Source organism: Oncorhynchus keta, chromosome 13, assembly GCF_023373465.1.
Source record: "Oncorhynchus keta strain PuntledgeMale-10-30-2019 chromosome 13, Oket_V2, whole genome shotgun sequence".
NCBI lineage: Eukaryota > Metazoa > Chordata > Actinopteri > Salmoniformes > Salmonidae > Oncorhynchus > Oncorhynchus keta.
In genome coordinates, this window is record NC_068433.1 from 45,936,528 (window position 1) to 45,959,320 (window position 22,793).

Genomic DNA, 22,793 nt, shown 5'->3' on the forward strand with positions numbered 1-22,793 from the left:
TTCAGTGTAAAGAAAGAAGGATGGGGGAAGAAGGGAGGGAATCATGGAAAGGGGAGAGGAGGAAGTGAGGGAGGGTTGTTCTTGATCTAAAGTGCAGGAATGTTTTCTTAGAGCTGGTGATTATTTTTGCTCTGTACCCTGAATAACCCTTTCAGGGAATTCCCTTGTTTCCCCGGGGACTCTAAATCGATCAGATCGTGTCCTGTGTCGCTCCACATTCTCAGACACACGCACGTGCACACACAGCACGACAGCCAGTCAGTGCCACAGCTGTATGCCATACCAGAGAGTAGAGAATAGGGCTAGGCCTTTGAAGAGGGTTGCTAAAATAACTAATGTCTGGGACCACCTCCGTGCTCTCAGCACTTAACCAAACTAAAAGCCTTGTGTTAGTACTTGAACCCCCTCCCCTTAACCATTTATCAAGTGACACGTATATACAGTATATGGCATCTAAGTAAACGTGAACAAATCATGCTTTGTACACCTAAATATAACTGTGAGACAGGTTCTGCCAGTTAAAATCAATTAGCCATTGGAGAGATAATGTGGATATGATCAAACATAAAGCTCAAAGAGCAGACACTGTGGGGTTATGATTGTTACGCTACACGTCACAGTCCATTACCCTTTAAGTAAAACCCATTCCCTTTAAGAGGTCATCAGAGACTGATGGTCATGAGTCACTGAAACATCAACGCTGAGATATTACTGCTGTTATGGTCCCACAGGTGAAGTCTATTGTGCATCTAAAAATTGCATCATGATCCCTATAAAGCGCACTACTTTTGATCAGGCCCTGGGCCCCAAAGTAGTGCACTATAGGAAATAAGGTGCTATTTCAGACACACTCTATGTCTTTATCTGAGTTCCAGTCCAAAACACAGGTATGAACAGGTACTGTACTGTGGTACTGTACTGGACTGAGCTACAGCCATACACATCAGAGAGACAGGGCTGAGCTACAGCCATACACATCAGAGAGACAGGACTGAGCTACAGCCATACACATCAGAGAGACAGGACTGAGCTACAGCCATACACATCAGAGAGACAGGACTGAACTACAGCCATACACATCAGAGAGACAGGACTGAGCTACAGCCATACACATCAGAGAGACAGGACTGAGCTACAGCCATACACATCAGAGAGACAGGGCTGAGCTACAGCCATACACATCAGAGAGACAGGGCTGAGCTACAGCCGTACACATCAGAGAGACAAGACTGAGCTACAGCCATACACATCAGAGAGACAGGACTGAGCTACAGCCATACACATCAGAGAGACAGGACTGAGCTACAGCCATACACATCAGAGAGACAGGACTGAGCTACAGCCATACACATCAAAGAGACAGGACTGAGCTTTACCCATACACAGCAGGGAGACAGGACTGAACTACAGCCATACACATCAGAGAGACAGGACTGAACTACAGCCATACACATCAGAGAGACAGGACTGAGCTTTACAGCCACAGCAGGGAGACAGGACTGAGCTACAGCCATACAATCAGAGAGACAGGACTGAACTACAGCCATACACATCAGAGAGACAGGACTGAGCTTCAGCCATACACATCAGAGAGACAGGACTGAACTACAGCCATACACATCAGAGAGACAGGACTGAACTACAGCCATACACAGCAGAGAGACAGGACTGAGCTTTACCCATACACAGCAGGGAGACAGGACTGAACTACAGCCATACACAGCAGGGAGACAGGACTGAGCTACAACCATACACATCAGAGAGACAGGACTGAGCTACAGCCATACACATCAGAGAGACAGGACTGAGCTACAGCCATACAGCTACAGCCATACACAGAGAGACAAGACTGAGCTACAGCCATACACATCAGAAAGACAGGACTGAGCTACAGCCATACACATCAGAGAGACAGGACTGAGCTACAGCCATACACATCAGAGAGACAGGACTGAGCTACAACCATACAGAGAGACAGGACTGAACTACAGCCATACACATCAGAGAGACAGGACTGAACTATAGCCATACACATCAGAGAGACAGGACTGAACTATAGCCATACACATCAGAGAGACAGGACTGAACAACAGCCATACACAGCAGGGAGACAGGACTGAGCTACAACCATACACATCAGAGAGACAGGACTGAGCTACAACCATACACATCAGAGAGACAGGACTGAGCTACAGCCATACACAGCAGGGAGACAGGACTGAGCTACAACCATACACAGCAGAGAGACAGGACTGAGCTACAGCCATACACATCAGAGAGACAGGACTGAGCTACAGCCATACACATCAGAGAGACAGGACTGAGCTACAGCCATACACATCAGAGAGACAGGACTGAGCTACAGCCATACACAGCAGCCATACACATCAGAGAGACAGGACTGAGCTACAGCCATACACATCAGAGAGACAGGACTGAGCTACAGCCATACACATCAGAAAGACAGGACTGAGCTACAGCCATACACATCAGAGAGACAGGACTGAGCTACAGCCATACACATCAGAGAGACAGGACTGAGCTACAGCCATACACATCAGAGAGACAGGACTGAGCTACAGCCATACACATCAGAAAGACAGGACTGAGCTACAACCATACACATCAGAGAGACAGGACTGAGCTACAGCCATACACATCAGAGAGACAGGACTGAGCTACAGCCATACACATCAGAGAGACAGGACTGAGCTACAGCCATACACATCAGAGAGACAGGACTGAGCTACAGCCATACACATCAGAGAGACAGGACTGAGCTACAGCCATACACATCAGAAAGACAGGACTGAGCTACAGCCATACACATCAGAGAGACAGGACTGAGCTACAGCCATACACATCAGAGAGACAGGACTGAGCTACAGCCATACACATCAGAGAGACAGGACTGAGCTACAACCATACACATCAGAGAGACAGGACTGAGCTTTACCCATACACAGCAGGGAGACAGGACTGAGCTACAGCCATACAAATCAGAGAGACAAGACTGAGCTACAGCCATACACATCAGAGAGACAGGACTGAGCTTCAGCCGTACACATCAGAAAGACAGGACTGAGCTTCAGCCATACACATCAGAGAGACAAGACTGAGCTACAGCCATACACATCAGAGAGACAGGACTGAGCTTCAGCCGTACACATCAGAAAGACAGGACTGAGCTTTACCCATACACAGCAGGGAGACAGGACTGAGCTACAGCCATACACATCAGAGAGACAGGACTGAGCTACAGCAATACACATCAGAGAGACAGGACTGAACTACAGCCATACACATCAGAGAGACAAGACTGAGCTACAGCCATACACATCAGAGAGACAGGACTGAGCTACAGCAATACAATCAGACAGGACTGAGCTACAGCCATACACATCAGAGAGACAGGACTGAACTACAGCAATACACATCAGAGAGACAGGACTGAGCTACAGCAATACACATCAGAGAGACAGGACTGAGCTACAGCCATACAAATCAGAGAGACAGGACTGAGCTACAGCCATACACATCAGAGAGACAGGACTGAGCTACAGCCATACACAGCAGGGAGACATGACTGAACTACAGCCATACACATCAGAGAGACAGGACTGAGCTTCAGCCATACACATCAGAGAGACAGGACTGAGCTTCAGCCATACACATCAGAGAGACAGGACTGAGCTTCAGCCATACACAGCAGAGAGACAGGACTGAACTACAGCCATACACATCAGAGAGACAGGACTGAGCTACAGCCATACACATCAGAGAGACAGGACTGAGCTTTACCCATACACAGCAGGGAGACAGGACTGAACTACAGCCATACACAGCAGGGAGACAGGACTGAACTACAGCCATACACATCAGAGAGACAGGACTGAGCTACAGCCATACACATCAGAGAGACAGGACTGAGCTACAGCCATACACATCAGAGAGACAGGACTGAGCTACAGCCACACACATCAGAGAGACAGGACTGAGCTACAGCCATACACAGCAGGGAGACAGGACTGAGCTACAGTCATACACATCAGAGAGACAGGACTGAGCTAGTTCTACAAGGCATGCTAAGTTCCCTGTGTCTTTCTACTGTATCTTTCTCTGTCATCTCTCTCCCATCTCCCTCCCTGTCTATCTCTCGACATGTCAACTCCACTTCTCAGCAAATTAGTTTGAGAGGCCCGAGCGAGCGACTGAACAAATGAGTGATGCTTGATAATGAACGAGTCGGAGGGAAAAGAAAAGTGACACCCTCCTCCTCCTCTTCACCATCATCTTTTTCTTTTGTCTTATCTCCATTACTCCATTGTCATGCCACATCACATCAAAGCTGACTGGGAGGGAGAGACACTGTGAATACCAGCTCCTTGTTACGTGGAATGTTCACTTTGGCTCCTCGACAGGGCTATAAAGGCCCTAGATCACACTGAGCAGAACTTGATGGAGCCAAAGAACATCTCTCCACCTCTCTCAGTGGGTAACAAGCACTATAATTAACAGAGTGACAGAGGAGAGAGAGAATCTTGCCATCTTCCCGTTGGATAGTTAACTTCCTGACTTTTCATCTCCTCTCCTATCTGAGGAGCGAGGGAAGCTCTTATGTGGTGGTAATGATGGGAGGATGGGGAGATAGAAAAGGATATCAGAGATGTGTCTCTCCATAGCAGAGATGGAAATCAGAACTCACAGGCCCTAAGTGATTCTGCCATGCAGTTCCTATGGGAGAACAGACACTATCCAAGTCTGTCTCTGAGTCTCAACCTACAGCAACACACTGTTGGAGTAACAACGCAGGCATTCGGTCTGCGTAATGGTAAGTACATGAGCACAGCGCTCCTCTCCTTGCCTGTGGTAGAAAGAGTCCTCCTAGGGATCTGGATGAGCACATCGCTCTTTGGCGGTCTCTCCCTCTCTGTCGTCAAGTGGTTTCTCAAACCCTCGTATCAGATCAGCACTTCCTCTGTAACTACAACAAAGTCCAGGTGGATTGAGAGTCTGTGTGCGTGAGGTCTGCAGTCTTCTCCGACGGCATCTCTTGTTCCATTCCCTCAGGGCGAGCTGTCAGTCAAAAACCGCCAGCCCGTCTGATAGTGTCCGTAGTTCTCAGAGTAGTACAACTGACACAAAACCCTCGAACCACATGAGTGTCCGTCTGTGCATGTGTCTGCAGCAACATTTCCAGTTGGCTAAAAATCAGTACGTCCCTCCCTGACTCCACGAGTCCATTTATTCCCAGATGTATGAATATGCTAATATCAAGTCAAGCCTGTCACATTTCCACACGTCAAGCTATAGCTTTTGGTGATGAGCCAAGGGGACTGTGTGTTTTTGTATTCACAGAAAGAGTTCTCTCCTGGAACGGCACTTTTGTTAGTGAAATGTGTGAGTAATAAGGAGTTATTAATATATGCGTTTCCCATGTTTCATTTCATAATTGACTTTCTGTCACGGCTTAACAGTCTTACTGAGGTTTGTTATGATGTTGAAATATGTGATTGCTCCCCTTCTGCACAGCAAAGCTATAATAAATAGCCCACTGCAGTTCTGCTGATGGTTGCAAACACTAACGACACAAACTCTTTATAGGCACAGGTGGCTAGAGGGGAGGGGATGAGGGAAGGGAGACTAAAGGCTGGCGGCCTACATGGATACAGTACAACTTGATTCACTCTGTTTTAGAGCAAATATAGGATACAGTTGAAGTCGGAAGTTTACATACACCACAGCCAAATACATTTAAACTCAGTTTTTCACAATTTCTGACATTTAATCCTAGTACAAATTCCCGGTCTTAGCTCAGTTAGGATCACCACTTAATTGTAAGAATGTGAAATGTCAGAATAATAGTAGAGAGAATGATTTATTTCAGCTATTATTTCTTTCATCACATTCCCAGGGGGTCAGAAGTTTACATACATTCAATTAGTATTTGGTAGCTTTCTACAAGCTTCCCACAATAAGTTGGGAGAATTTTGGCCCGTTCCTCCTGACAGAGCTGGTGTAACCGAAGCATGTAGAAGGCTACCCAAAACGTTTGACCCTCCTTGCTCGCACATGCTTTTTCAGTTCTGCCCACAGATTTTCTATAGGATTGAGGTCAGGGCTTTGTGATGGCCACTCCAATACCTTGACTTTGTTGTCCTTATTAAGCCATTTTGCCACAAAAGTCATTGTCCATTTGGAAGACCCATTTGCGACCAAACTTTAACTTCCTGACTGATGTCTTGAGATGTTGCTTCAATATATCCACATAATTTTCATCCTTCATGGTGCATCTATTTTGTGAAGAGCACCAGTCCCTCTTGCAGCAAAGCACCCCCACAGCATGATGGTGCCCCCCCCCCCCCCCCCCCGTGCTTCACGGTTGGGATGGTGTTCTTCAGCTTGCAAGCCTCCCCCTTTTTCCTCCAAACATAACGATGGTCATTGTGGCAAAACAGTGCTATTTTTGTTTAATCCGACCAGAGGACATTTCTCAAAAAAGTACGATCTTTGGCCACGTGCAGTTGCAAACCGTAGTCTGGCTTTTTTATGGCGATTTATGAGAAGTGGCTTCTCCTTGCTGAGCAGCCTTTCGGGTTATGTCGATATAGGACTCGTTTTACTGTGGATATAGATACTTTTGTACCCGGTTCCTCCAGCATCTTCACAAGGTCCTTTGCTGTTGTTTTTGGGATTGATTAGCACTTTTCGCACCAAAGTACGTTCATCTCTAGGAGACAGAATACATCTCCTTCCTGAGTGGTATGACGGCTGATTGGTCCCATGGTGTTTATACTTGCGTACTATTTCTTGTACAGATGAACGTGGTACCTTCAGGTGTTTGGAAATTGCTCCCAAGGATGAACCAGACTTGTGGAGGTCAACAATTTTTGGTCTTGGCTGATTTCTTTAGATTTTCCCATAATGTCAAGCAAATAGGCACTGAGTTTGAAGGTAGGCCTTGAAATACATCCACAGGTACACCTCCAATTGACTCAAATTATGTCAATTAGCCTAACAGAAGCTTCTAAAGCCATGACATAAATTTCAGGAATTGTCCAAGCTGTTTATTAAAGGCACAACTTAGTGTATGTAACCGTCTGACCCACTGGAATTGTGATACAGTGAATTATAAGTGAAATAATCTGTCAGCAAACAATTGTTGGGAAAATGAATTGTTGTATTACATGCACAAAGTAGATGTCCTAACCAACTTGGCAAAACTATAGTTTCTTAAAAATACATTTGTGGAGTGTTTGAAAAACGAGTTCTAATGACTCCAACCTCCAACCTAAGGAAAGAGGGAGAAAGACAGACAGAGAGGGAAGGAAGGAATGGAAAGGAAAGAGGGAGAAGGACAGACAGAGAGGGAAGGAATGGAAAGGAAAGGAAAGAGGGAGAAGGACAGACAGGTAGAGGGAAGGAATGGAAAGGAAAGAGGGAGAAGGACAGACAGGTAGAGGGAAGGACTGGAAAGGAAAGAGGGAGATGGACAGACAGGGAAAGGAGAAAGTAAGACAGCCATAAGTGTAGGCAGGAAATCCCTGTCTGCATGTCAGTCTGAAATGGACAGAAACACCCATCTGTATATCCAGTTCCTGAATATATATTACACCATACATCTGATGAAACTCTGAAACACCAAAACAAAAGATACACATTAAGCTCTTGGCATCCTATACATTAGCCTACAGAAAACACAAAGGAGAACATACATAGTACCCATGATAGCCCTACACTAAACCCAGCCTTCCCTCCCTCTAGTGCAGTATTAAGCAATGATTTAACACACACACGGACGGACGGTTGCACGGACACACAAACACACACCCAAACACACATCCAACCCTTGCCCTTACAGGCCCTAGTCCATAACAAGATAGAGAAGTTTGTTACATAATGCCCTCCGAGCGCACCACCACGTAGGATATACGCTTTAATTAAAACAAAATACAAGAAAGGCTAATAGTTTGACACCACCTGTTCTGATTCTCTCACCAAACATTCATTCAAGAAGATCCAAAATCATATTCCCATGAAAGTGATTGAGATCAATCAAATGACTGACTTGGAGATGCAGTTTCGACGTTTCACCGGTGAAAACGTGAAGAATAATCATTCACGATTGACAATGATGGTGACCTATTTTGACTTTAGGTAGCCTCTTCTGAATTGGATGTTTGAGGGTATTAAAAAAGGAACATTTTCTTGAGTAAATGTGAGTGGGCATAGGCAAACGTTGCAATTGGAGGATGCATTTTATGCACATGCTGTAATGACAGGCTAATCAGTCTGCCGGTACAAACTTTGAGTAAATGATGACGTCATTTACAAAAACTGCTCCCGCACCACTGTCTACACCCATAGACCTGCATCTCAAGTGTGTGTGTGTGTGTGTGTGTGTGTGTGTGTGTGTGTGTGTGTGTGTGTGTGTGTGTGTGTGTGTGTGTGTGTGTGTGTGTGTGTGTGTGTGTGTGTGTGTGTGTGTGTGTGTGTGTGTGTGTGTGTGTGTGTGTGTGTGTGTGTCAGTGACGGCAGTCTGCCTCCCCCCTAGTCCATTGGACCTTGCTGGTCCTCTAGTCTCAAGGCAGATGTAATGTACATCCTGTGAGTGAAGGCAGCCATTTTGTGCCCGTGCCCCAGAATAGAAGAAACGCAGTTGGCAGGGTAACTGCTTGGCTGGCTGACACACACACACACTCTCTCTCACTGCATTTACTGTCAGTCTCTGTCCTCCATTTGGGCTTAAAACAATGTCATTGATCACCCTTGAGATGTTTCTACAACTTGATTGGAGTCCACCTGTGGTAAATTCAATGTATTGGACATGATTTGGAAAGGCACACACCTGTCTATATAAGGTCCCACAGTTAACAGTGCATGTCAGAGCAGAAACCAAGCAATGAGGTTGAATGAATTGTCCGTAGAGCGCCGAGACTGGATTGTGTCGAGACACAGATCTGGGGAAGAGTACCAAAAAAAGGCCTGTAGCGTTGAAGGTCCCCAAGAACAGTTTGGTACATAACAGACTGGATCATGTTATCGACCAGGTCGGGCTCAGTCACATGTCTGGATGGATGGCCTACTGTATGGATCAACACATAACTGACTGACATCAAATCAATAACTAGCATCCTACTACAACTCACTCAGTCAGTCAGTCAGTGTGTGTTTTCACCTATTCTCTCCTAATCCACAGCTAAGAAGCCCCTTGAGACTATTACATTTAATCTCACACAACAATACAACAATCTGGTTTTGCGACATTCACCAAGGGTGAAAAGAGCAGAAAATATAAAACCATTTATTTTCCCACCCAGCCGAGGAACTGCACAGCTGGCAAAGGCATTGTCTGAACGTAATTTTCAATTTTCTCATGCTCTACTCCTAAATTGCATTTTGGAAGCAACGAAAGCATCTGCTTTGGTCAGGGATAAACACGTCAGTGTGCTGCAAGCTGTACATTTCCCAATGTCAGACTCTGCTGTGTGTGTGAGCTGCTCTCGGGCTCTCCACATTGCAGTGCACCCGGAGTGCAGAGGAGCGACACAGAGGAGGTAAAACTTTCCCTGAAAAATGTATTCTGATCCATTCTAAATAAAGTATATTTAATTACAACTAAAATTCCATGACAAACTAAATAAATATGTATAACAGCCTAGAGGTAAATGGTGGCTTCTTCCCCATCTTTTCTCTGTCGATTGTAAGAAGGATGAAGAACTATAGACTAGCCTACTGGTTAGAGCGTTGGGCCAGTAACCAAAAGGTTGCTGGATTAAATCCCTGAGCTGACAAGGTAAAAATCTGTCGTTCTGCCCCTGAGCAAGGCAGTTATCCCACTGGCGCCAAAGACATGGATGTGGATTAAGGCAGCCCCCCGCACCTCTCTGAATCAGAGGGTTAAATGCAAAGACACATTTCAGTTGAATGCATTCAGCTGTACAACTGACTAGGTATCCGTCGGAGGCGTGACAACTTTTTAATTTAATTGTACCTTTATTTTACTAGGCAAGTCAGTTAAGAACAAATTCTTATTTTCAATGACGGCCTAGGAACAGTGGGTTAACTGCCTGGTCAGGGGCAGAACGACAGATTTGTACCTTGTCAGCTCGGGGATTTGAACTTGCAACCTTCCGGCTACTAGTCCAACGCTCTAACCACTAGGCTACCCTGCCGCTTTGGCCAATGGAGAAAAAAATTAAAGAGAAAAATTCATGTGTCTGCCTTGATGTTCATTAAACAACATGATGACACCATCATGACACCGTTCCGCCAAGGACACCCAAACCTGAGTGGCCACCACATAGCCCAAGGAGCCTGACCCTCTCTGGGGAATTTGCTATAGCCCTGCTTGGGATATTCAGCTACTATTGGTGGAGACACAGGGCCCATTCTAGCTTGGTAGGCCTATGTCAGGGTGGGAAATTGGAAATGTGAATTGGGCCAAATTGGAGGTAATGGTGTCAGGTAACCTAGCAGATAAGAGCATTGGGCAAGTAACCAAAAGTTTGCCGGTTTGAATCCCGAGCCGCCAAGGAGGAAAGATCTGCAGTTCTGCCCCGGGGAGGATCTAATTTTCAAAGTTATATATCTTGAAATCTTGACTGCTAACAAGCAAAACATTTTGGGACTAGGTCAACAATGGACTAATGAAACAAAAACTAAATGAGTGGAAATGTCCTTTAAAATGGCAATTCATTAAGATCTGTTGCCCAAAAGCCTAATAGTCCTACTCATGACTTATTATTACAAATAGAAGATTAACTTCTCACAACAGTGGTCATTTATTAAAGGTAGATCAAAGCTGAAGCAATGTCTCGCAAGAGCTCCGAGACAGGATTGTGCCGAGACACAGATCTGGGGAAGGGTACCAAAAAAATGTCTGCAGTGTTGAAGGTCCCCAAAAACACAGTGGCCTCTATCATTCTTAAATGGAAGAAGTTTGGAACCCCCAAGCCACTTCCTAGAACTGGCTGCCTGGCCAAACTGAGCAATCGGGGGAGGTGACCAAGAACCTGATGGTCACTCTGACAGAGCTCCAGAATTCCTCTGTGGAGATGGGAGAACCTTCCAGAAGGACAACCATCTCTGCAGGACTCCACCAATCAAGCCTTTACGGTAGAGTGGCCAGACGGTCGCCACTCCTCAGTAAAAGGCACATGACAGCCTGCTTGGAGTTTGCCAAAAAGCACCTACAGACTCAGACCATGAGAAACAAGATTCTCTTGTTTGATGAAACCAATATTAAAACTATTCGCCATTAATGTCAAGTGTCACATCTGGAGGAAACCTGTCACCATCCCTACGGTGAAGGACAGTGGTGGCAGCATCATGCTGTGGGGGTGTTTTTCAGCAGCAGCGACAGGGAGACTAGACAGGATCGAGGCAAAGAGTGGTCCTTGATGAAAACCTACTCCAGAGCACTCAGGACCTCTGACTGGGGTGAAGGTTCACCTTCCAACAAGACAATGACCCTAAGCACACAGCCAAGCCAATGCAGGAGTGGCTTCGGGACAAGTCTCTTAATGTTCTTGAGTGGCCCAGCCAGAGCCCGGACCTGAACCCGATCTAACATCTCTGGAGAGACCTGAAAAAAGCTGTGCAGCGACGCTCCCCATCCAACCTGACAGAGCTTGAAAAGATCTACAGAGAAGAATGGACTCCCCAAATAAAGTTGCGCCAAGCTTGTAGCGTCATACCCAAGACAACTCAAGACTGTAATCGCTGCCAAAGGTGCTTCAACAAAGTACTGAGTAAAGGGTCTGAATACTTATGTAAATGTGATATCAGTTTTTTATTTTTAATAAATTTACAAAAATGTCTAAAAATCTGTTTTTGCTTTGTCAGTATGGGGTATTGTGTGTAGATTGATGAAGGATTTTTTTTTTTAATCAATTCTAGAATTAGGCTGTAATGTAACAACATGTGGAAAATGTAAAGGGGTCTGAAATCTTTGCGAATGCACTGTACGTGTATTAAAGTAGTAAAAAGTTAAATATCTGGTCCCATATTCATTGCATGCAATGACTACTTCAAGCTTGTGACTACACATTTGTTGGATGCATTTGCTGTATGTTTTGGTTGAGTTTCAGATTATTTTGTGCCAAATAGCTATCAAATGGTAAATAATGTATTGTGTCATTTTGGAGTCACTTAAATAAGAATAGAATATGTATCTCAACACTTCTACATTAATGTGGATGCTACCATGATTACGGATAATCCTGAATGAATCGTGAATAAGGATGAGTGAGAAGGTTATATGCACAAAATATCATACAACCCCCCCCATTCTTTGTGATGTATGACAACAGATTATGACTATTCTAAATATATTTATTCTACTGGCAAATTAGATTTTCGGATTAAAACTCAGTCTGTGTGATTGACAGGAGAAACGATCAGAGGGGCAGAGTTTTTACCACCATCATTAAGACGGGCATAAAAATGGATAGAGTTTATCAGTGAAGGTGCAGCCAGTGAAAGAGTAGAGACCTGGCCTCCACATCATAAAAGGAGACCTGACCCTCCTCATAATCCACAAACACACCCACTATCTGGGGGTTCTCTCTCAGGGAGAGGGGGACATCAGGACCAGTTAAATGTGCCTTGTACACATTTCATTTCATTTTCTCAGCCACACAGTCCAGTATCCATTCTTAGGGATCAGTGTGATCTTCCCCTTCTTGTTGATGGACTCTCTGGCCACTCCTAAATCCCAGTCAGTCTTCCCCTTAACTGTCACCTCAACGAAAGAATGGATGGACTGGGCTTCCTCACTCCATCCACCATACGGGTCAGTCGGCGTGCACCAACCACTGGGCTTCCTCACTCCATCCACCATACGGGTCAGTCGGCGTGCACCAACCACTGGGCTTCCTCACTCCATCCACCATACGGGTCAATCGGCGTGCAACAACCACTGGGCTTCCTCACTCCATCCACCATACGGGTCAGTCGGCGTGCACCAACCACTGGGCTTCCTCACTCCATCCACCATACGGGTCAATCGGCGTGCACCAACCACTGGGCTTCCTCACTCCATCCACCATACGGGTCAGTCGGCGTGCACCAACCACTGGGCTTCCTCACTCCATCCACCATACGGGTCAATCGGCGTGCACCAACCACTGGGCTCTATTTCTTCCACCATACGGGTCAGTCGGCGTGCACCAACCACCGGGTTTCTAGCCCCATCCACCATACGGGTCATGATTGGTGCACCAACCACTGGGCTTCCTCACAACCATCCACCATATATATCAGTTTCAGGGGCACCAACCACTGGGCTTCCTTCTGCTCCATCCACCAACAAAAATTGGCGTAAACAACCACTGGGCTTCCTACTTTCATCCACCAACAGATCTCACCAACCACTGGGCTTCCTCACTCCATCCACCATAAAGAATCGGTCAACAACCACTGGGCTTCCTCACTTCCACCATACGGGTCAATCGGCGTGCAACAACCACTGGGCTTCCTCACTCCATCCACCATACGGGTCAGTTGGCGTGCACCAACCACTGGGCTTCCTCACTCCATCCACCATACGGGTCAGTCGGCGTGCACCAACCACTGGGCTTCCTCACTCCATCCACCATACGGGCCAATCGGCGTGCACCAACCACTGGGCTTCCTCACTCCATCCACCATACGGGTCAATCGGCGTGCAACAACCACTGCCTCTATTTCTTCAGTTATACACTTTGCTCTCACTTCTAGCCCCACTCCAGAGATAACCCCCATGATTGGTGCCCTGCTTCGCAGATCCACACACAACACATTACAATTATATATCTTTTTCAGGGGCAAAGCATGCACCTTCTGCTCCTCGGACAAACAAAAAACCCAAATAAACAAATGCATTCTTATTTTCTCTTCAAAACAGATCTCCCAGATATCTTGATCGATCAAGAACACTCACTAACTAAAGAACAGTCAGAACTAGGCTTGGATTTACTAGACTCCCCGGCAACTTTACTTCTCGTTTCCCTTTTTGTTTACCACTGTAATCCATTCCTTCTCACCCTCATCACTCGATGGTCCATCAGTTTAAAAACATCCTCCTCCATCATCTTTCCAGTGAATTTCCTCCCTGCAGCAGTTCTCCTCCCCTTATAATACTGCCATGTGCTTTTATCTTCCTGGAATCGAGTTAAATGGCAACTCCACCACTTTTCAACCTCCTTTTCATTGTCTTCCAGCACAATACCACTGTCAACATACACTACACGACCAAAGGTATGTGGACACCTGCCCATATGGAGTTGGTCCCCTTTTTGCTGCTATAACAGCCTCCACTCTTCTGGGGAGGCTTTCCACTAGATGTAGGAACATTGCTGCTATAACAGCCTCCACTCTTCTGCTTTCCACTAGATGTTGGAACATTGCTGCTGTAACAGCCTCCACTCTTCTGCTTTCCACTAGATGTTGGAACATTGCTGCTATAACAGCCTCCACTCTTCTGCTTTCCACTAGATGTTGGAACATTGCTGCTATAACAGCCTCCACTCTTCTGCTTTCCACTAGATGTTGGAACATTGCTGCTATAACAGCCTCCACTCTTCTGCTTTCCACTAGATGTTGGAACATTGCTGCTATAACAGCCTCCACTCTTCTGCTTTCCACTAGATGTTGGAACATTGCTGCTATAACAGCCTCCACTCTTCTGCTTTCCACTAGATGTTGGAACATTGCTGCTATAACAGCCTCCACTCTTCTGCTTTCCACTAGATGTTGGAACATTGCTGCTATAACAGCCTCCACTCTTCTGCTTTCCACTAGATGTTGGAACATTGCTGCTATAACAGCCTCCACTCTTCTGCTTTCCACTAGATGTTGGAACATTGCTGCTATAACAGCCTCCACTCTTCTGCTTTCCACTAGATGTTGGAACATTGCTGCTATAACAGCCTCCACTCTTCTGCTTTCCACTAGATGTTGGAACATTGCTGCTATAACAGCCTCCACTCTTCTGCTTTCCACTAGATGTTGGAACATTGCTGCTATAACAGCCTCCACTCTTCTGCTTTCCACTAGATGTTGGAACATTGCTGCTATAACAGCCTCCACTCTTCTGCTTTCCACTAGATGTTGGAACATTGCTGCTATAACAGCCTCCACTCTTCTGCTTTCCACTAGATGTTGGAACATTGCTGCTATAACAGCCTCCACTCTTCTGCTTTCCACTAGATGTTGGAACATTGCTGCTATAACAGCCTCCACTCTTCTGGGAAGGCTTTCCACTAGATGTTGGAACATTGCTGCTATAACAGCCTCCACTCTTCTGGGAAGGCTTTCCACTAGATGTTGGAACATTGCTGCTATAACAGCCTCTACTCTTCTGGGAAGGCTTTCCACTAGATGTTGGAACATTGCTGCTATAACAGCCTCCACTCTTCTGGGAAGGCTTTCCACTAGATGTTGGAACATTGCTGCTATAACAGCCTCCACTCTTCTGGGAAGGCTTTCCACTAGATGTTGGAACATTGCTGCTATAACAGCCTCCACTCTTCTGGGAAGGCTTTCCACTAGATGTTGGAACATTGCTGCTATAACAGTCTCTACTCTTCTGGGAAGGCTTTCCACTAGATGTTGGAACATTGCTGCTATAACAGCCTCTACTCTTCTGGGAAGGCTTTCCACTAGATGTTGGAACATTGCTGCTATAACAGTCTCTACTCTTCTGGGAAGGCTTTCCACTAGATGTTGGAACATTGCTGCTATAACAGCCTCCACTCTTCTGGGAAGGCTTTCCACTAGATGTTGGAACATTGCTGCTATAACAGCCTCCACTCTTCTGGGAAGGCTTTCCACTAGATGTTGGAACATTGCTGCTATAACAGCCTCCACTCTTCTGGGAAGGCTTTCCACTAGATGTTGGAACATTGCTGCTATAACAGCCTCCACTCTTCTGGGAAGGCTTTCCACTAGATGTTGGAACATTGCTGCTATAACAGCCTCCACTCTTCTGGGAAGGCTTTCCACTAGATGTTGGAACATTGCTGCTATAATAGCCTCCACTCTTCTGGGAAGGCTTTCCACTAGATGTTGGAACATTGCTGCTATAACAGCCTCCACTCTTCTGGGAAGGCTTTCCACTAGATGTTGGAACATTGCTGCTATAACAGCCTCCACTCTTCTGGGAAGGCTTTCCACTAGATGTTGGAACATTGCTGCTATAACAGCCTCCACTCTTCTGGGAAGGCTTTCCACTAGATGTTGGAACATTGCTGCTATAACAGCCTCCACTCTTCTGGGAAGGCTTTCCACTAGATGTTGGAACATTGCTGCTATAACAGCCTCCACTCTTCTGGGAAGGCTTTCCACTAGATGTTGGAACATTGCTGCTATAACAGCCTCCACTCTTCTGGGAAGGCTTTCCACTAGATGTTGGAACATTGCTGCTATAACAGCCTCCACTCTTCTAGGAAGGCTTTCCACTAGATGTTGGAACATTGCTGCTATAACAGCCTCCACTCTTCTGGGAAGGCTTTCCACTAGATGTTGGAACATTGCTGCTATAACAGCCTCCACTCTTCTGGGAAGGCTTTCCACTAGATGTTGGAACATTGCTGCTATAACAGCCTCCACTCTTCTGGGAAGGTTTTCCACTAGATGTTGGAACATTGCTGCTATAACAGCCTCCACTCTTCTGGGAAGGCTTTCCACTAGATGTTGGAACATTGCTGCTATAACAGCCTCCACTCTTCTGGGAAGGCTTTCCACTAGATGTTGGAACATTGCTGCTATAACAGCCTCCACTCTTCTGGGAAGGCTTTCCACTAGATGTTGGAACATTGCTGCTATAACAGCCTCCACTCTTCTGGGAAGGCTTTCCACTAGATGTTGGAACATTGCTGCTATAACAGCCTCCACTCTTCTGGGAAGGCTTTCCACTAGATGTTGGAACATTGCTGCTATAACAGCCTCCACTCTTCTGGGAAGGCTTTCCACTAGATGTTGGAACATTGCTGCTATAACAGCCTCCACTCTTCTGGGAAGGCTTTCCACTAGATGTTGGAACATTGCTGCTATAACAGCCTCCACTCTTCTGGGAAGGCTTTCCACTAGATGTTGGAACATTGCTGCTATAACAGCCTCCACTCTTCTGGGAAGGCTTTCCACTAGATGTTGGAACATTGCTGCTATAACAGCCTCCACTCTTCTGGGAAGGCTTTCCACTAGATGTTGGAACATTGCTGCTATAACAGCCTCCACTCTTCTGGGAAGGCTTTCCACTAGATGTTGGAACATTGCTGCTATAACAGCCTCCACTCTTCTGGGAAGGCTTTCCACTAGATGTTGGAACATTGCTGCTATAACAGCCTCCACTCTTCTGGGAAGGCTTTCCACTAGATGTTGGAACATTGCTGCTATAACAGCCTCCACTCTTCTGGGAAGGCTTTCCACTAGATGTTGGAACATTGCTGCTATAATAGCCTCCACTCTTCTGGGAAGGCTTTCCACTAGATGTTGGAACATTGCTGCTATAACAGCCTCCACTCTTCTGGGAAGGCTTTCCACTAGATGTTGGAACATTGCTGCTATAACAGCCTCCACTCTTCTGGGAAGGCTTTCCACTAGATGTTGGAACATTGCTGCTATAACAGCCTCCACTCTTCTGGGAAGGCTTTCCACTAGATGTTGGAACATTGCTGCTATAACAGCCTCCACTCTTCTGGGAAGGCTTTCCACTAGATGTTGGAACATTGCTGCTATAACAGCCTCCACTCTTCTGGGAAGGCTTTCCACTAGATGTTGGAACATTGCTGCGGGGACTTGCTTCCATTCAGCCAGAAGAGCATTAGTGAGGTCAGGGCACTGATGTTGGGTTAAAATGTTCTACACGGTCACATCAAAGATAAAACATTTTTAAAAATCTGTGATTTTCAAACACTATGAGATTGGCGGTGACGTGGGGAGCGAGAAAATACCCTCCCTCTGGCTAGAAACTCATTGCAGGTTTTGAAAGTCACTGTTTTTAAAAAACGTTTAATCCTACTGTACCCTGTGATGTCACATTTTTTGGGGACCTTTCTTCTTATCTTTTTATCCACTGGTCATAAAAACGTACCATTTTCACATAATATTCTGTAGACACTGGTTTGGTGCTGAATATGATGAATATGAGGTTGAAAAGTGGAATAATTGCCCTTTAACCCTTTACGTGGCTGAACTTTTTCTCTCAGGCGCTTATTTACAATTGTTTCAAGTTTGGATTTATGGCCTGGGTTTAACGTCAACAATCAGATGTCCTGTCATATCTGTCTCTCTTCCATTCCTCTTCATTCGTTCACTCACTTATTATCTTACTCTATTCACAATGAATGTGCAGACAGGCAGAACAGACAAGGTGCCATAACAGGTGACTTTATTTGTATAACGGATGTCATAGCCATCACTACTGTAAACATCGGGGACAGCAGGCCTACGAGAAAGAATTCCAATTTGGTCAATATTCAACTGGATTTCATTTTCTAAAAATCCTGAATTTTACTCCAGGCACATCCCAGTTCATTATAGGTGGATCCACAGATATATACAGTGCAAACAATACATGAGCTTAAAAAACAAACATATTGCTTGAATTATCTCATGATCAGAAATTCCTCTGAAATGTAACTCCCAGATGTGAATCATACCTCGTTATGAGCCTGGAGAGATGTTTTCATATCTTACAATGCTGCTGCATACTGTAGGCTACTCATCATGTCTAACAGACTGACATGATGCTGATGATAACAAACAACAACCAGGTCAGTGGGATTATAACATTGAAATATTCTCTGATGTAGGACAACAGACGAAATGTACACATTTCAGTACATTTTCAGGTTAAACGTCATGTTGTGTGATTGACAGGAGAGATGATCAGAGGGGTAGAGTTTTTACCACCATCATTGCTAGAGGGGCTGAAGAATGGATAGAGTTTCTCTGTGAAGGTGCAGCCAGTGAAAGAGTAGATATGAGACCTGGCCTCCACATCATAAAAGGAGACCTGACCCTCCTCAAAATCCACAAACACCCCCACCTTCTGGGGCTTCTTTCTCAGGGAGAGCAGGACACTGGTGCTAGAAAGAGCCTCATACTCATTTCCTTTTCTCAGCCATACAGTCCAGTATCCATTCTTAGGGCTCAGTGTGATATTCCCCTTCCTGATGATGGACTCTCTGGCCACTCCTAAAGTCCATTCAGTATTTCCCATCACCATCACCTCATAGTAGAATCTCCCTGAGGAGAAGCCCTCCTTTCCCAAGATACAGAGACAGTTGGAAAACCTAACTGGCTTGTCTGGGAGATCCTGCTCTGTGTTTCCATATCTCACCTGTTTCCCATCTTCAGAAAGGATGAGTTTGGGATGTGCTGTATCAGGGTCCAGAGTCACATCCACTGCATACTGCTGAATCCTCTTCAGTTTGACTTCAGGCAGCTTCTCCATCTCTTTATTCAGTGTCTCCTCCAGTTGAGATACAGCTCTCCTCACAGGCCCCACACACAGATCACTGTGAACACTGATCTCAGACCAGTCCTTGGTGGGTGGAGGGGTGCAGAGGAATGGGAAGCTCTGGAGGAGGAGGAGGTGGAGGTGGTTCTCAGTGTGTGAGAGCTGCTCCACCTCAGTGCTTCTCCTCTGAAGCTCAGTGATTTCCTGCTCCAGCTCTTTAATGAGCCCTTCAGCCTGCCTCTCTGTTGCTTTCAGCTTCTCCTCAATCACCTCAATGAGCTCAGCCTGACTTCTCTCAATGGAGCGAACCAGAGCAGTGAAGACCTGTACACTGTCTGATCTCTCTCTCTCTGCCTCTCTCTTGCTGAGATCTACTGAGTGTTTGATCTCCTGAACCTTCTTCAGTCTCTCCTGGATCATCTGCTGCACTTCTGCCTCAGTCTTCCCCAACTGAGCCTTCCTCTCTCCATACTCTTCCTCTAGAAGGACAGTGTCATGAGTCATGTGGTCTGCTTTCAAGCACAAGACACAAAGACATGTCTGGTCACTCCTACAGAACAGCTCTAGAGGTCTCTCATGCTTCGTACACATCCTGTCTTCCAGGTTCTCCACAGGGTTGATCAGCTTGTGTCTCTTTAAGGCTGCGACCCTCTGATGAGGCTCCAGATGAGTCTCACAGTAAGAGGTCTGACACACCAGACAGGACTTCAGGGCCTTGAGCTTCAGCCCAGTGCAGATGTCACAGGACACTTCTACTATCATGGCAGAGCATTGGTCTGGGCTGCTGGTAGTTTTCACTTCAACTGTCTGTCTGAACTGCGCAGCCATCTCAGAAATGAACGTATTGACGAACAGATCTGGTCTCTTATCAAATGTATTTTTACACATGGGACACTGGCACAGGTCACTGGTATCCCAGTACTTTGTGATACAGGCCTTGCAGAAGTTGTGTCCACATGGAATAGAGACTGGCTCAGTGAACACATCCAGACAGATAGAACACAGGAACTGCTCTTCAGACAGGAGACTGCTGGAGGTGGCCATATCTAGACAAGAGACCAAAGGTGAAACCATAAACTATTTAGAATCAGTCAGTTCTTGATATATTTAGATTGAGAGTTGTTTACATTGTCTTACGTATCTGATGATATTAATGAATGTTGATACATGACGATACAACAAAGACAAGATAAGCGTAGATTGAAAAGTGTAACATAGCGTAGAATCTGCATGAATGAAAAGGAAATATACACGGTAAACACAGTCAAGCTTAACTTTCCATGTCAGTCTCTCTACTCACCTGGATGTTTTTGTGGATGATATCTCTGTCCTTTCTGTTTGTGGTGTCAAAGGGTAGGAGAGTAAGCGTATAACCTGAACATGTAGATTTCTGAAGTGCTGGAGAGTTTGGTCCCGTAAACAATATACTGTACGTCTCTCTACTTTAGTTTCAGTTCAACAAAGTGACGATAGTGATGCTCCTCCCCACCAGATACTGCTGTGTGATTCTCTTCCTGGAACAGTTAACCCTTTACACAGCTAAACTGTAACTGATCATCATATTGATTAAAACAGTGTTGAATAAACCAGGACTAAAGTCACTACAGCTTTTACATTACTCTTCCTAGAATCACAATGTTTCAATCCCTGCGGTCAACACACACACACACGCACACACACACACACACACACACACACACACACACACACACACACACACACACACACACACACACACACACACACACACACACACACACACACACACACACACACACACACACACACACACACACACACACACACACACACACAGTGTAGAGGACTGAGGGCAGTCTGTCTCTGACCCCTGCTGCTTCTCTTCACTCCCACAGCCTGGAATTGACAGGCCACGCAGGCATGAAGCTGACAGTTTACCAATCACACACACACACATGTACCACTGCAGGGGCATCACTCACATGAGGATCCACCTGATTCTACAGCATCAGCTCACATCTTCAGACAGCCAGGAGAAAACACAACACATTCTGCTGGAAGAGTTAACCTCTCTTCCTCATACTAATCTCACCTGTAACTCCCCCTCCTCTCTTCCCTCTCTCTGCACTATAGAACCAGGAAGCACCTGACATGAACACTGCTCTGTGGCCACACACTATAAAACCCTGACACGGTTACTGTTTTATGGGGTAAAATCATATTTTCCACAGAGGGCAGACCAGGCGGTATGAGTTTTCCATGACGCCATTTATGAGGAGCAAGACCAGACAGAGAAATAAATAGTTAAACAAAAGTTAAATAAAAAAGAAAAACATTTAAAAGACTGCAACCTTCTTCCAGAGAAATGGTGTAACTCGGCTTCAGATTAGGGAAATCCCATGAGAGGACAGAGAGAAAAAGATGGGAGAGAGGAAAGAGGAGAGAGGAAGAGGGAGAGGAGAGAGGGAGAGGAAGCTCTGTTGAAAGGGAGCAATGTCTATGGCAGCAGCACAACACAGGATGTTTCCACTGGCTCTGACCAGACAACACAGGTACATATACACACACCAGCATAGTGGCGCTGGCACACACATACACACAAAAGTATTAAGTGAGGTGACACTGGCACCACACCCTGAGATGGCCGATTTAGAAAAGGGGAGTGTGGGATATCTAAATGCATGTACATTTAACCAGATAATAGAGACAGGTTCTCAGGGGACATAAAACCAGAGAGAGAGAGAGAGAGAGAGAGAGAGAGAGTTTGAGTTTGAGTTTTAAATCATCTTTATTGGGTCTGGGGGCCCACCACACAATAAATACTCATACAAAACTCATACACAGTTACACATCAATTAAAAACACAACTCTGGGCCTCCCGGGTGGCACAGTGGTTAAGGGTGCTGTACTGCATCTCCAGCTGTGCCACCAGAGACTCTGGGTTCGCACCCAGGCTCTGTCGTGACCGGGAGGTCTGTGGGGCGACGCACAATTGGCTGTTGTGAATCGGAGGACGCATAACTTTCAACCTTCGTCTCTCCCGAGCCCGTACGGGAGTTGTAGCGGTGAGACAAGATAGTAGCTACTAAACAATTGGATACCATGAAAAAGGGGTAAAAAAGAACACAACCCCAATTCCTCCTCCACAGTAACTAAACACAACAGCCTCTGAATACCCCATATACTCAAAAACAGATCAATATTGTTGACAAGATTATAATAGGCAAACTCTACCCTTAGTCTCACATTCACAGACCCCTGTCCATGAATACTGGTCTTCCATATTGCTAATTTTGCTGCCCCTAACACAAAATTAAGCAACACAACTACACCCTTTTGACTGAACCTGTACTAGGGCCCAAATATA

General features: G+C 45.7%; 1 protein-coding gene across 3 annotated transcripts in view; it reads right to left on the bottom strand.

Annotated features, from left to right (window-relative positions):
- LOC118380133 (carbohydrate sulfotransferase 11) overlaps positions 1 to 22,793 on the bottom strand; it is a 94,277-nt gene that overhangs the window by 2,964 nt on the left and 68,520 nt on the right. The window contains exons 1-2 of one of the 3 annotated variants that reach the window (XM_052460297.1): positions 20,748 to 20,895; positions 19,328 to 20,493 (exon numbers count right to left, since the gene is read on the bottom strand). The exons of the other annotated variants lie outside the window; for them this stretch is intronic. Of the exons in view, the coding sequence (XP_052316257.1) occupies positions 19,328 to 20,491 (1,164 nt within the window). The 5' untranslated portion in view covers positions 20,492 to 20,493; positions 20,748 to 20,895. Of the gene's footprint in view, positions 1 to 19,327; positions 20,494 to 20,747; positions 20,896 to 22,793 lie in introns of those variants that run through there. 3 annotated transcript variants of the gene reach the window in all.